This window comes from Cucurbita moschata, unplaced genomic scaffold (assembly GCF_002738365.1).
Source record: "Cucurbita moschata cultivar Rifu unplaced genomic scaffold, Cmos_1.0 Cmo_Scf00041, whole genome shotgun sequence".
NCBI lineage: Eukaryota > Viridiplantae > Streptophyta > Magnoliopsida > Cucurbitales > Cucurbitaceae > Cucurbita > Cucurbita moschata.
In genome coordinates, this window is record NW_019268557.1 from 721,486 (window position 1) to 734,626 (window position 13,141).

General features: G+C 31.8%; 2 protein-coding genes across 2 annotated transcripts; both read right to left on the reverse strand.

The window, feature by feature from the left end:
* Window positions 1–323: 323 nt before the first annotated feature.
* LOC111433270 (protein REDUCED WALL ACETYLATION 3) lies at window positions 324–5,977 on the reverse strand. Its single transcript, XM_023070264.1, has 16 exons — window positions 5,559–5,977; window positions 5,366–5,417; window positions 4,797–4,888; window positions 4,473–4,616; window positions 4,326–4,382; window positions 4,169–4,241; window positions 3,494–3,652; window positions 2,834–2,983; window positions 2,434–2,689; window positions 1,846–1,961; window positions 1,666–1,752; window positions 1,479–1,567; window positions 1,275–1,337; window positions 1,127–1,183; window positions 692–788; window positions 324–602 (listed from the first exon to the last, which is right to left on the reverse strand). Exons 2-16 carry the CDS (start codon window positions 5,396–5,398, stop codon window positions 447–449), a joined length of 1,629 nt encoding a protein of 542 aa, XP_022926032.1. The 5' UTR covers window positions 5,399–5,417; window positions 5,559–5,977; the 3' UTR covers window positions 324–446.
* A 1,813-nt stretch (window positions 5,978–7,790) lies between these two features.
* LOC111433209 (probable WRKY transcription factor 71) lies at window positions 7,791–9,167 on the reverse strand. The gene is made up of 3 exons (XM_023070179.1): window positions 8,796–9,167; window positions 8,560–8,703; window positions 7,791–8,416 (listed from the first exon to the last, which is right to left on the reverse strand). Exons 1-3 carry the CDS (start codon window positions 9,065–9,067, stop codon window positions 8,032–8,034), a joined length of 801 nt encoding a protein of 266 aa, XP_022925947.1. The 5' UTR covers window positions 9,068–9,167; the 3' UTR covers window positions 7,791–8,031.
* Window positions 9,168–13,141: the final 3,974 nt, after the last annotated feature.

Below are 13,141 nucleotides of genomic sequence, written 5' to 3' on the forward strand. Positions count from 1 at the left end.
GGGGGGGGGGGGGGGGGGGGGGGGGGGGGGGGGGGGGGGGGGGGGGGGGGGGGGGGGGGGGGGGGGGGGGGGGGGGGGGGGGGGGGGGGGGGGTGTTTCCCCTCAACCACCTGAGTTCTTGTCTTCATAATCTCTGTCTGGAAGCAATAGCAACCCTCCAGAAGTCTTCCCTAGTGGTCGAAAAGCAGAGGTTCAACATAATTCCTTTCTATATCTATCTTTAGTCTTGCTTCACCACTCGGCTGTAGAATTAATTAACAGTTCTTGAGTCCCTCCCACATCACAATCAGCTGGCAAGCAAATTATTTAATCTTTGCTGACTATGAGACATACGATGATGTGGTAATCAAAATTATTGCAATCTTTATACTCTAAATATTGATGATGTGATAATCAAAATTACAAGCCTTCTGGATTCGTCTCATTGTAGAAAATGGACTTACCATTTAATGAGGGATGAGAAGAATGACCAGCGAGATGCAATATAAACATACAGAAATTGCAGCTCCAGCAAGGAGATTATGCAGCAACCGTCTATTATCTTTTGTAGGTACAAAGGTTGATTTCAGTGTATTGGTTAATTCAAAAATCCGGAGGGACACCTGCAAAACAGAAAAGGTATAGATAATGCAAGATCGATCGCGAGTGTTAAGCAAGGCCCTCGAAGATTTTAGACTGCGAATGTTCTTACTATGACATAGATGGCAGTTGTAAGCATGAAGTTGAGCATCGGGTATTCTGGGATGATTGAGAGAAGCCACTTTGGCTGTCCATTAGACACATTCGATCTGTACGCCACAAGCATAAATTAGACTGCAAGTACAATAAACTATTTGCATAATAAACCCTAAAAATCATCACGTACATTTTCTAAAACCAAAAAGAATATTTATCCATGGAACAAGTTGATTTTTAGAGGAAAAAAAAAAAAAAAAAAAAAAACTAAGGATGGTTTCAGCAGTATGGTAGTAACTTCTTAAATGCTTAAAATTAAGAATTTATTAACAAATGCGAGTTGAAGGCAGCACGATGTAAGAACAATTCTTATCTTCCAGGTTTTAATGAAGATTAGACTTTGGTAAAAAAAAGTAAATGATTGAGTAGTTATACAATGATCTTAATATACCTCAACCATATATGGAACTGTGAAATATAGGTCTCCAACGTTATCTTGCCAAGCCACCTAACAACACAATGATCAAATAAAACATGCAAAATGAGGATTAACGCAATTGAATCTGAGCTTTATAGTTGACAAACGAGAAAATACATACGCAAAGAGGGTCAAAGAGTAGCTTCGCAATTGCTGAGTAAAGTTTCGTAAGCAAATGTAAACACTGGAACCACAGAAAGCAAACGAAACATTAAGATAGTTGCAATTTCAGTGCACCCAAATTTCGTATTTGCCAGCCATCGTGTGGGAGGATAAAAAAGACTATAATATTGATTGATGTAAATATAAGATGTTCAATACTCACGTTATAGGAATCCACGATGTGTAGGGATGATATTTATTGTAAGTCACTTTGTCCAGCTTGTAAATGTACTCGTACCACATATAACCAGCCTAATCATGGAAATTAGAATAAGATCAATTGTACTGAAAGTATGAAAACAGATTATCAAAACTAAGCAGATAAAAGCACTCCAAATTATGCCACTTACTATAACAGAAACAGTAACAATGCTTGTCTTGACCGAAATTCTCTTCCTTGCTTCAGCTTCCTCCAATTTCTCCATCCATTTTTCAACCTGGAAATTGAGAAAATTCAAAATTCAGTACCTGAAGGACCAAGACAGCAAGATCCATGAAACTCTGATGTCATCAAACGTTTACTAATTTACATTGGGGTGATAGTATGCATATATCATGCCGATGATCCATATATAGCGATCTAGACCAGATCTAAAATGCCACTCGTGCAGTTTGGGAAGATCAACTTTTGCAGGATCAGTATACCCTGTCAATAAAAAGAACAGAAAAAGAATCATTATACTTCACATTATCAGATACGCAGATAAAGGAGAACTTCGCAAATAAACTTGTCTTGGAATCACCAAAATTAACCATATTCCATAAGTTGCACAATTCACTAGATAAAATTACACTAAAGCACGAAAATGACCAGTTAACCCAGCCATATATGGAAAGGGAAAACGTGTTTTGGATGTATTCTCATAAATAACATATTTTAGATTCTTTTCTCCCTTTCTTTTAAGAATGAGGTTGTCGTTCTTTTCAAAATCACGGACTTACGGATAGAAATTTCAATGAGTGCAAACATCAATTTTTGCAAGTTATTCAATCACACCTTTCTCGAAATAATTTTAAAAAGAAAAACAGGAACTACGTTCAGAACAGTTTTCCACTTGATGTCTATCAAATTATTACCTTCATCTGTTGGAGGAAAAATGAAAAAAAAAAAAACCAACCTAAAAGGAATGTAAATGGACTCCAGATGATGTCAAAAACTCCAGGAATTTCCCAGACTGCAATAACCACAAGGAAGCAAGCAAGGATCTTTGCAATCATCACTGATCTTATCTCATTGTACTTGTTAAAAATTCCAAGAGCTCCATACACCATGAGAGTAAAAAGTGTATGCATCGGACAGATGTAGTACAGCATGTAGTCATTGGAAAGAATAATACAGCAAAAAGCGACAAAGAAATTTAGTCGCCACATCATCTGCATCAACAATTAGAAAAAGTCGAGCACTGCTGGTATCCTGGAAGTTCAGGGTAGAAATTCTAGAAAAACTTGAAGGGTGAAACAATTATGCAGCGCTGGTTATTTCTATCAAAATAAAAGAGAGAGAGAGAGGGAAAACACCTGAGCAAAGCGTGCCAAGCTAAAATCCTTTCGAATATAATAGTAGGAGAAGTTTCCAAATCCAGTCATCCACACATAAGCAGCAATAAATACCCGTATGGCATTATAAATTTCCGTCGCAGCAAAATAATGGTACATTAAAAATAGAACCTGCAAAAACCAAAAAATGTGTGAAGGCAATCACAATGTTGAGAAGCACAATAAACTGATTGATATGTACAATTAATCCAAAAGAGAGCAACAAGCACGGGCTAGAATTGCCCAGAGACAAGGTTACTTAAAATCAAACAAATATGGAAGCTCTAAGTCCTGCAATTAGTACAAAGAATCAATTAAATTAAATCAGATGGTAACTTCTCTTTGGAATATATCATTTTTTTCCATCACGTGGAAATCTCTCTTCAATATATACCTGTCCCTTAACGTCTTGACCAAGAAGATCCCAACACTACATTTAAAATTATCTAATAAAGGTTAAGCATTGTACATAAGAGATATGAAAACATCTTCAGTTAAGGCAAGAAATACATCTTTTGACAGCTACAACTGCTAAAGAAATGACAAAAAGCATCGGCCCCTCACACTTATTAATTAAACTTGCACCCAAGGTTTCTTAAGGTAATTTGTTAACGGGTCATATCTTCATTGTAGAGAACTTGCCTGCATCCACCCTTTCCATTCCTCTGTTTGATGTCGATTTAGGTAAAGTATCGCCTTTCCAGAAAATGCTGATTTATCATTGTGTTTCTTCAAAGACGTCATTGCAGAAACAATGATGAGAAGGATGTAAAGAAAGAGGAAGAGATCCCGATTGTAATTCTGCTCAAGAAAAAACCATCGATAGTTAGCTGACTAAACTAAATTCCATCGAGATTCAAGAGCATCTATCAGTAAGTATGATTGTTTCCCTTCTTATTCTCTAAGAAACATGGTAATGTGAGAAATCTATCAGTTATATGGATATGTAGCAAAAACAAGTGGTTGAAATCAAGTCCCTATTTAATTGTGTATAGTGCAAATATATGTGCATCAAGTACAGAAAAAAGGCAGGATGGAAGGGAGGAGACAATCTAGGAAGGGCCAAGAAAGAATTGGAAAGCCAAACCCTGATAATTAATCCGAAAGAGCTTTTGCATAACATTTAGTCCAAGTTTATGGAAGTTGGAAAATATAAAGCAGAGAAGCTTACATCACTACACCAGTGTAATAAAGACACGGTGCACTTCTCAAACTCAAACTATCAGAACAATATTTAGATTGCCACATAGAATGAATTATAATCAAAATCCAAATACAGGTAGCCATTGGACAAGAGATAAGATCAAGTTCAAGCACCTTCTTAGAATCTCCCAATATATTTGTGCGGTCACATACGTAGAAGTACACAAGAATTGCCCCAAATTCAGATCTACAAACAATGGTCGACGAGTATGTGACTGTAAGCTACAAGTTTTTGTGTCCCTACCTGCCAAATGCTAAATTAACAACTTACATTGCTCTCAATGTAGCCCGATTTTCCAGCAAGAAGGACTCATCTAATGTCAAAAACCTAAGTTATAAAGTTTGAGAAGTAAGGATGGTATTTGAAGGGTGTGTGAGAGAAAGAGGTAAAGAAATATATCAGGAAATAGAAAATAACCTGATTAAGTTTGTTTTAATTGATGAACTATGCAACTTTGCCGAGGCTGATCTTGCAAGGCCTCCTTCCAGCAAAGCAGCCTCATCATCTTTAACTTTATCTCCTTTCTCCTCACCCAATTCAACAAGATTAATGTCTGAATGACTGGAATCAAAGAAAGCAACAAGTTCAGAGACCCATGACCAGAAGACTTGATAAAAGTAGCAGATCTGACAAATGCATTGGCCGAGCAAAGAAATAACTAAGTTCCAGCTCAGCCTTTTCAAGAATGAATGAACTAACTTATATCATCGTCCATGGCGTGCATCGAAGAAAATTACTCACACTTTAGAAAGAAGTCGAGCCTTCTGATACTCTAGAAACTCTGAATATACCCAGGCAACAAAAACTGGAATCACGCCCAACAAAAAGGAAACCTGAAACAGAACAATAGCTTCTGATATCACTAACAAAAGCAAGTGGCGGATAAAAAAAAACACATCAACATAAACATATGGAGAGGATGAGGATTTATTTCAGAGCATGTTCATGTTGCGTAGTTTGCAGTGTTTCCATAATTAGTTGTTTCTGCATTGGGCATCTAAACTAATTTTCACCCCAAGATCGATATAAATACATTGATTTCATTCGAGATATGAAGAAATTAAGCGGAGACTTCCCAATAATCAAAAAGTCGAAGCTATGACATCAAATTGTCAACCATTATTATCGCCACCAACTCAATCCAAAGACACAATAAATACTTCCCCGTCCGATAATATTAATTACAACTGTACCATACATGGACAATTACACAACTAAGCAGCACCCGGAAATAACAAACTCAAAGTTCCTTCGATTAATCTAGTAAATAACGAAGTAATTAAAGACAGTTGCAGGGCGAGAAATTGTACCAGGCCAGGCTTGATTCCCTCCGAATCCTCCATTCGAGATCCCTGTTAAAACCTGCCAAAATCAAATTGATCAAAAAAGGAACCCATCGCCTGAAATAGAATTATACAAAACCCCAAACTCCAAGCAACAAACATAGCAACAAAATTCATAAGAGACCAAGAAATGGAAATGCAGATCGAGAATGCCACATACCACGAATACACAAGCGTAATCAGATGCAGAAACTAGAGCCTAGCACATCCAGGATAAAATTAGAGAGAAACAAAACAAAAGAACAAACCCTAGTTGGCTAGTGGGGCAAAGATCCAACACTCCCCAGTGATATAGAAAAAGAAGGGAATGTCTTTGCTTCAAGATTGAGTAAAGAGAAGTCGATGATGGGTCGTAATTGTTGTTGTTGCGACGGTAGTTCTGCAGTGGGTCTTTTGTTGTTTTCACTCTTCCTCAGATCTTGTGATCACCAATCCCGATGTGGTTCCGCTCCAACGACAATTTATACAGTTGATAAGTTTTATAATACTTCCTATTTCACAAAGCTCGCCGGCGTTCCTTTTTTTTTTTTCCGGCTACAGATTAAGAATTAAGTTACTACCATACAAGCCAAGAACGCACGTTCGCGAAGAAAGTGACAATGGATTAAAAACGTAATTTATGAGCGAATTTGTTTTTTCGTTTTTTTTTTTTTTTTTTTTTGACGTTTCTAAAAAAAGCCCTCGCAGTGAAGTAGGAAGAGGGCGAAAAATTGCCCGAATAGTTTTAAAAATTATGTAAAAAAATAAAATATTTTAAAGTTATTGTTTCCTCTAATTTAGTTCTTTAATTTTAATATATGTTTAAATAATTTTATTTTTTTGACTTAATAATCGTATTCAACATCATGTCAATACTAACACGTTATCTCACATATTTAAATATTCATATATCAAAATGAAAATAATATAATTTAAAATTTCTTATTATTATTTTATAAAGACATTATTCTAGGAATTATACATTTATCAACAATTATTGCACCGTTCATTTAGACGCCACTAAAATAACAAATAAGCTGCATTAATTGCGTAGGGAAAAAATAATAAAATATTTTTCCCAAAAATTAATAATACACATTAATGCCCATCTAATCAAACTATATTTTGATTAACCTTTTTTGGGTACTGTATTCATTAATTCTTAGGCTGCCCTCCAAAAATAATAATAATAATAATAATAATAATTTGACGTTAATTTAAAAAAAAAATTCTTATAAGTAATCATATTGATAAAAAAAACTCTTTAAGTCAATAATACTAGAGTGATATTCATTATGTCACGCTTGAATAATTATAAACATGCAGCCTAAACTACATAAAATTGCAAAAAAAATATTTAACTACTGATATTACAAATATAACTAAGCTTCAAAATTAAAACTTTAGACCTTCCATAACACATTTCAAAATGGTAATTTTTATATTCTATTACTTTAATTAGCCCTCATGTAAATGTAGCATTAAAGTAAATAAAAAAGTCTTAAAATACATTAAAGAAACACCATAACCCTAAACTTTAATGTAACGTGAATTACAACATCTTATAATAATTTAAACGGAATTTTTTTTGCACATTTATTGAATTTTATCCAATTTTATTTGTTAATAAAAAATTAATATGGCCATCTATGAGAAGAAACAAGAAATGTTGTAACCACTTACCCATAGCTAGATATCTAAGATTTAGGGAATAACTAATCATTTAAGGCTCTTTAATATTCTTATCAGAAAAAATAAGCTCTTTATTATTAAATTATGGGAAATTAATATTTTAATATTAAAAGCTAACCCACCTTTTTGTCACAACTTTTTTGTTTTCATCATTAAAAAAAAAAAGATTTAATTATTAACTTCAATAATTTTTTTATTTTTTATTTTTTATCTCCATCACTTAATTACTTTTAATCTAGAAATTAATTGATAATCAATACATATCCCTAGATCTTAAACTATGTCAAAGGAAAGAGAAAATTAATACTTCTCTATTTATTACATCAAATAACTAAATAATTTATCATCATCCTATAATTAATATATATATATATATATATATATATATATATATATATATAATAACACAATTAAATCGTCTACGCAAAAAATAATAATAATCAGAATCCAACAGGAAAAAAATGGCTTTTTATTAAACAAATGAATAAAATTTAAAAAAAAATCCCCAAAAATCGAGTCAAAGACGGAGAATTCAATTCAATCGTTTAAAAAGAACATTATTCCCCATCACCAACCATGGCTCCAATTCACATGGGTGGGAGCAAAGACCCGACCCGATCCACGAGATTTTTTGTCACCCCCTATCAATTAATTAATTATTAAAAAGAAATTCGCACGCCTCCATTTAATTAAATTTAAAAAAAAATTTGAAGAAAATAAATAAATAAAATGAAACTCAACTAGAGCCATAAATAATAACGATAATAATAATATTGAAAACCCTACATCAGAGCCAAATGTCAAAACTTTAATTTCTATCTCTGATCACAACGCCAAATCCAAACGGCGCCATTGTTGTATGTAAAATGCATGCAAGATCGATCTTGCCAGTTTTTATGTTTATCCCAACAACGATAATCAGACCATATTTACACGACACGAGATTGTCATCAAAACCTCATTCATGGTTGTCGGTTCAAGAACGGCGGCGCCGTCGGAAAAATGTCCTGCAGAAGCCCGTAGTCTTGTTGCCGTCCGTTATAAGGATAATTGAAGCTGCTGCTTTGTGAATAAACGGACTCACCACCTCCGACGGCCTGGTTGTTGTTGACGGAAGTGTTGTTCATCAGCTGTGGAAGATACCTCACGCCACCGACCACCGGCATTGGTGCCAACATGGACGGCGGAAACGCGCCGCTCGCTGCCGACAGGTTCCCCCTTAGCGTCGCGGGAATTGGGTGATTGTGTTGCCCTTCGTACGTCGTAATTACTATGGATGGATCTTCATACGATCTCTCCACCCGTTTCTTCACTCCACATTTCTGTGTCGTGCATCTGTAATAGCTCCTGCAAATACAGTACTTATAAATTTACGATAATTTTAAAATTAACCTTCGACCCAAAATTTAATTTTTAAAATTAACTCTGGACCCAAAATTTAATTTAAGTTTTGAAGAACTGGATTTGATACTGGGATTTGAAAATCAAACCTAGGATAAGCGCTGTTCTTGACAGCCTTCTGTCCATATTTTCTCCATCGATACCCATCTTCAAGATGATCGACCTCGCTCTTGGTCATGAAAGCAACTCTGGGCTCTCTCTCTTTCTTCTCTACTTTCTTCTTTGATTTAGCCCTGTTGGTAAGAACACCCACCCACCAAAAATGAAAATAAAAAACTAAACCCTTCAAATTTAATTAAAAAAAAAAAAAAAAAAAAAGACATACGCGGTCTTGGAGCTCTCTCCGCCGTCATCCATGTCTTTGATCTGCTTATCCTTGTCTTTGAGGGAATCATCCTCGTCAGCTCCAGCATCAGAGGAGGAGAAGGAAGCGGAGGAATTCATGGGAGTCCCCGAAATTTCATTCGAGTAATCCGAGGACAGCTCAAAAGCTCTGGCTAGAGACTCGTACTCATCCAAGCCTGTTTCTGAATCACCCAACCCACCGTATCCAAAAGGGCTCGACAAAAATAGATCTTTAAACATTTCATCTGACATGGAATCAGACAGAAGAAGAACAAGAAGATCCAAAACGACGACGTATAACAAGAAGAAGACGAAGACGAAGAAGAAGCTATGGTGTTGAGGGTTTTGGTCCAGGCTTCAGGGTTCGATCGTCTTCTTCTTATATATATAAATATAAATATATAAATAAACTAGAAAACGAAAAGTGTTTAGGTTTGAATTAGACTAGCAATAATAATCATTCTATAAAGACCTTTGACGAACTGGACTCTATTATTAATAAATTAATTAAAATTACATTCTTCTTCTTCTTATTATTAAGGTCTTGAAAATATATTCATTTTCGAAAACAAAAAAATAATGTTTAGTCAAATTAATTAATTTTAATTAGAGTATTATGGATCATAATCTTTAACCTCTGCTAATATATCAATAAATATTAAAATTATTGCACATTAGTAGTTCAAAATTTTAAATTAGGTTAACAAAATTAATTATTACACACAATGTAATTTATATGCATATTATTTTGAGTTTATTATATGCGATTTTTATTAATAGTAATAATTTTTAATTTTAATGAGTAGAGATATGAAAAATAAAGTTTGGTGTATTAAGGGCTATTTAATTAAGACTAATTAATTTTTATTACGCCTAAGAAGGCCTATGTAGAGGAATCGCACTTTAAACTCACTTAATAACTTCAAAACAAATAAATTTCTCTCTTTTTATTTCATTAATATTATTTGGCTCATTTAAAGAAAAACATAGTTGACCTTTTTCTATATATAATTTAAATATATTTTTTCATATCTTAATAATTTAAGCATGTTTGATAATGATTGAGTATTACTTAAACGCTATATTTCAATTTTATAAATATTTTTTTTAAAAAAATATTAACTTACAAAAAAAAAATTAAATATCTTTAATATGTCAGCAAATTCCTAAATTAGAAGGCTGGACCAATCGATATTTTCAAAGCTTTTTAAACAGTAACAAATATTATTAATTAGGTATGGATAAATGAATATGAATGTTGTTATAAAGTATTAAAATTATTTTTTATTGTTCATTTCAATTAAAAGAAATATTTACAATATCATTCATAAATAAAAAAATTGTAATAATATTTTTAGACTAATTTTAAAGTTTAAAAATTAAAATATAATTTTGTAATTTAATGTAAAATGATAAAAGGAGAATAAAGGAGAAAGTTTTGAGTTTGAAAAGGTCAAAGGCACAATTACAGAAGAGGAAGGTAGCGCGTGAGTTATACGTCGTAGGAGAGCGAGTGGATGAGGGTGGCATGCGTAATAGTCAGTCACGAGGGGCTTTAAATCGAGTCTTTGGTCAATAATTCAAACTTTTGATTTGGGAAAAAGGAAAAAAAAAAAAAAAAAAAAAAAAAAAAAAAAAAAAAAAAAAAAAAAAAAAAAAAAAAAAAAAAAAAAAAAAAAAAAAACTGAGGGAAAATGGAGTTTGAGAGTTACACGTGCCCCAACTGGCACCGTCATTTGACCGTGGATGAAACTACATGTCGGCAAATTAACGAGCCTTTTTCCGCTGCCGCTTTCCTTACACGCCTCTCCAAAACGACAGAACGTGCCTACTATTTTTATTTCAATAATTTTTTCAGAATTTAAAATTATATATTTAATTGGTTTAAATTACATTTTGTTCATTTATTATAGTTATTTTAAAACAACATTTTATGTATTTAACATTTAAAAAACATATTTTTTAACCTATAAATTTTACCTTTATAACATCTAATATAATCAATTATTAAACAAAGAGAATAATGTGATTTAGAATATATACGTTCAGTCTTCAGTATATATATATATATTGACCATATATTCTCTATATTCTTAATTCTATATCACTTAAATTTAATGCTAAGAATAAATTATAATTAGTGGGTTGGTATTTGAATTTCAAAATAACACACAGAAAATAATAAATAAAAAAAACAGTTTTATTATATATATAGGTATAGTCGACATTGGATTAAATGTGATTGTAAAGGTTCCGTATGTTTATCCTATGTCGAGTGGTTGAAATTAATTTTAATGTATGTGTGTTATACGTATGAATGTATGGATTTAGATGTGTAATTTAATTTAATAAAGTAAATAAGAAGAAAATGTTGGGAAACATAATATAGTGGGGGCATCGGACAATGTGTTTGACATTGTGACAAGGCAGCCCACCTAGGTTTGACTTGGTCAGAAAAACACCAATTATATTTGAAAATTCAAAGGTTAAAAAGCTGGTTTGTCTTCGGACCAAACCTAGCTGGCTTTTTGTTACCTTTAATTCATCTTTTTATTTGTTTATTTATTTATTTATTTATTTTAATGTTGGATAAAAGTACTCCCAAATTTTAATACATGCCTTTGTATGCAATTGAATGGACTTTTTGGGTTTACTAAAAAAATTTCTTCAACACTTGTGCTAAAGTTGATAGCTCCTTTTAAATGCTATTTTTTTTTTAATATTATTAAAATAAATTTTAATGGCTCAAGCTATAATTTTTATTTATTTATTGAGTTTTAATATTTTAGATTCAATTTTTATTATTAAAAAATATATATTTTTTGGTTTTTTGATAAATTCTTGTAGGCATCAAACATTTAAATTTATAATGTTTTAAATAAAAAGATAATATTAAATGGAATAAACATATTATTTAGTATTTATAAAATAAAAGTAAAATTGATGAATTCAAGACACAAAGGGAGCACATAATTCCATCCACTAGTCAAATGGCTATTTTATTTAATTAAATAAATAATTGGTATTGTTAGTAGTTGAGATATGCACTTTTGACCACTAAAATTGCTGCTGCCTTTTTAATTAATTACAAGAAAAAAGAGTGTTCCATTTTACACTATCAAGAAATGAGGCTTTATTTACACTTGCTTTCCAACCCCATTTATCAACAGAACTTTCTCCTTTCATACACATTCAAACATATTTCTATATCTTCCAACATGTTTTTTTAACGATTTATATTCTAATTCTCCGTTAAATTATATCATTTAACGAGTTAAAAGACGTAATTCTAATCTTACTCACGTAATAATAAATTTATGAAAAAATATTTTAAAAAACTAGGAGTATTAGAAAAATAGTATGACTTCATGAGTAGGTGTTGCCTACGTCATAAGTATTATATTCCTCAAAGCTCGCTCATACAAATGGATTAAATAATTATAAGACTATGACATCATAATATTGAAAACTCATAGAAATTCTCGAAATAATGATGGTTTATTATTATTATTATTATTGGACTGTATTTTTTAGAACATTCAAGAGGGATGATTGGACTGTATTTTTTAGAACATTCAAGAGGGATGAATGATCCTCTCTAAATTTTCTAAACTAATTATGTATCGAGTCAAATAAATTTTGTTTGATTTGTTCAATTAGAATAAAATTTTACCAATTTAAAAGAGAAACTTGAATAAGATCACGTTTACTTCAAAAAAGATGATTTAACTAATTTAAATAAGCGTGAATATGACGCAAATTCGCTTGATATTGTTGACATTTAAAGAAAATTGTATTCGAAGATAAGCAAGAATAGCGATGGGCAAATTATTCCCATTTTTTAGAAAGATAAAGTATTTTTTTAATATGATAATTTTAGTCACATTTATCTTAATAATTAATTATTAAGATTTTTAAGATAAGTAGTCTTGATTTATTTATATATTTTCACTCTAAGAAGTAAATACGAGACATTTTAATTATTTATATATTTATAATATCTTTATTTATTTGTTTTAATATCTAGAATGGAAATATATGCTTTAATTAGTGAACTAAAATGTTCGTATGCATGACGTAATATTTAAAAAAAAATGAAAAATAGAGAATAAAATATAAAAACAAGGAACCATATCTACTCCACTAAGGAAAATTCAAATGGGCGATTAAATTAAAGAATTAAAGCTGATTAAACATAATTTTTCTGTCTAATCCAGTAATGTCACGATCCAATCCATGTTACTTCAGATGTGAAAGGGTTTTATAAAAGGAGATTCTCTCAAAAGTCAAAAAGAACAAAAAAAAAAAAAAAAAAAAAAAAAAAAA

What these genes read in the sequence shown, in the direction of transcription:
- LOC111433270 (XM_023070264.1), bottom strand. Translation starts at nt 5,398, where the DNA reads ATGGAGGATTCGGAGGGAATCAAGCCTGGCCTG. An exon ending in TTGTTACTGTTTCTGTTATA is followed by an intron (nt 1,568 to 1,665) that starts GTAAGTGGCATA and finishes TTCCATGATTAG; the next exon opens with GCTGGTTATATGTGGTACGA. An exon ending in CAACTGCCATCTATGTCATA is followed by an intron (nt 603 to 691) that starts GTAAGAACATTC and finishes TCTGTTTTGCAG; the next exon opens with GTGTCCCTCCGGATTTTTGA.
- LOC111433209 (XM_023070179.1), bottom strand. Translation starts at nt 9,067, where the DNA reads ATGTCAGATGAAATGTTTAAAGATCTATTTTTGTCGAGCCCTTTTGGA. An exon ending in GGAGAGAGCTCCAAGACCGC is followed by an intron (nt 8,704 to 8,795) that starts GTATGTCTTTTT and finishes TCTTACCAACAG; the next exon opens with GGCTAAATCAAAGAAGAAAG. An exon ending in AAGAACAGCGCTTATCCTAG is followed by an intron (nt 8,417 to 8,559) that starts GTTTGATTTTCA and finishes CTGTATTTGCAG; the next exon opens with GAGCTATTACAGATGCACGA.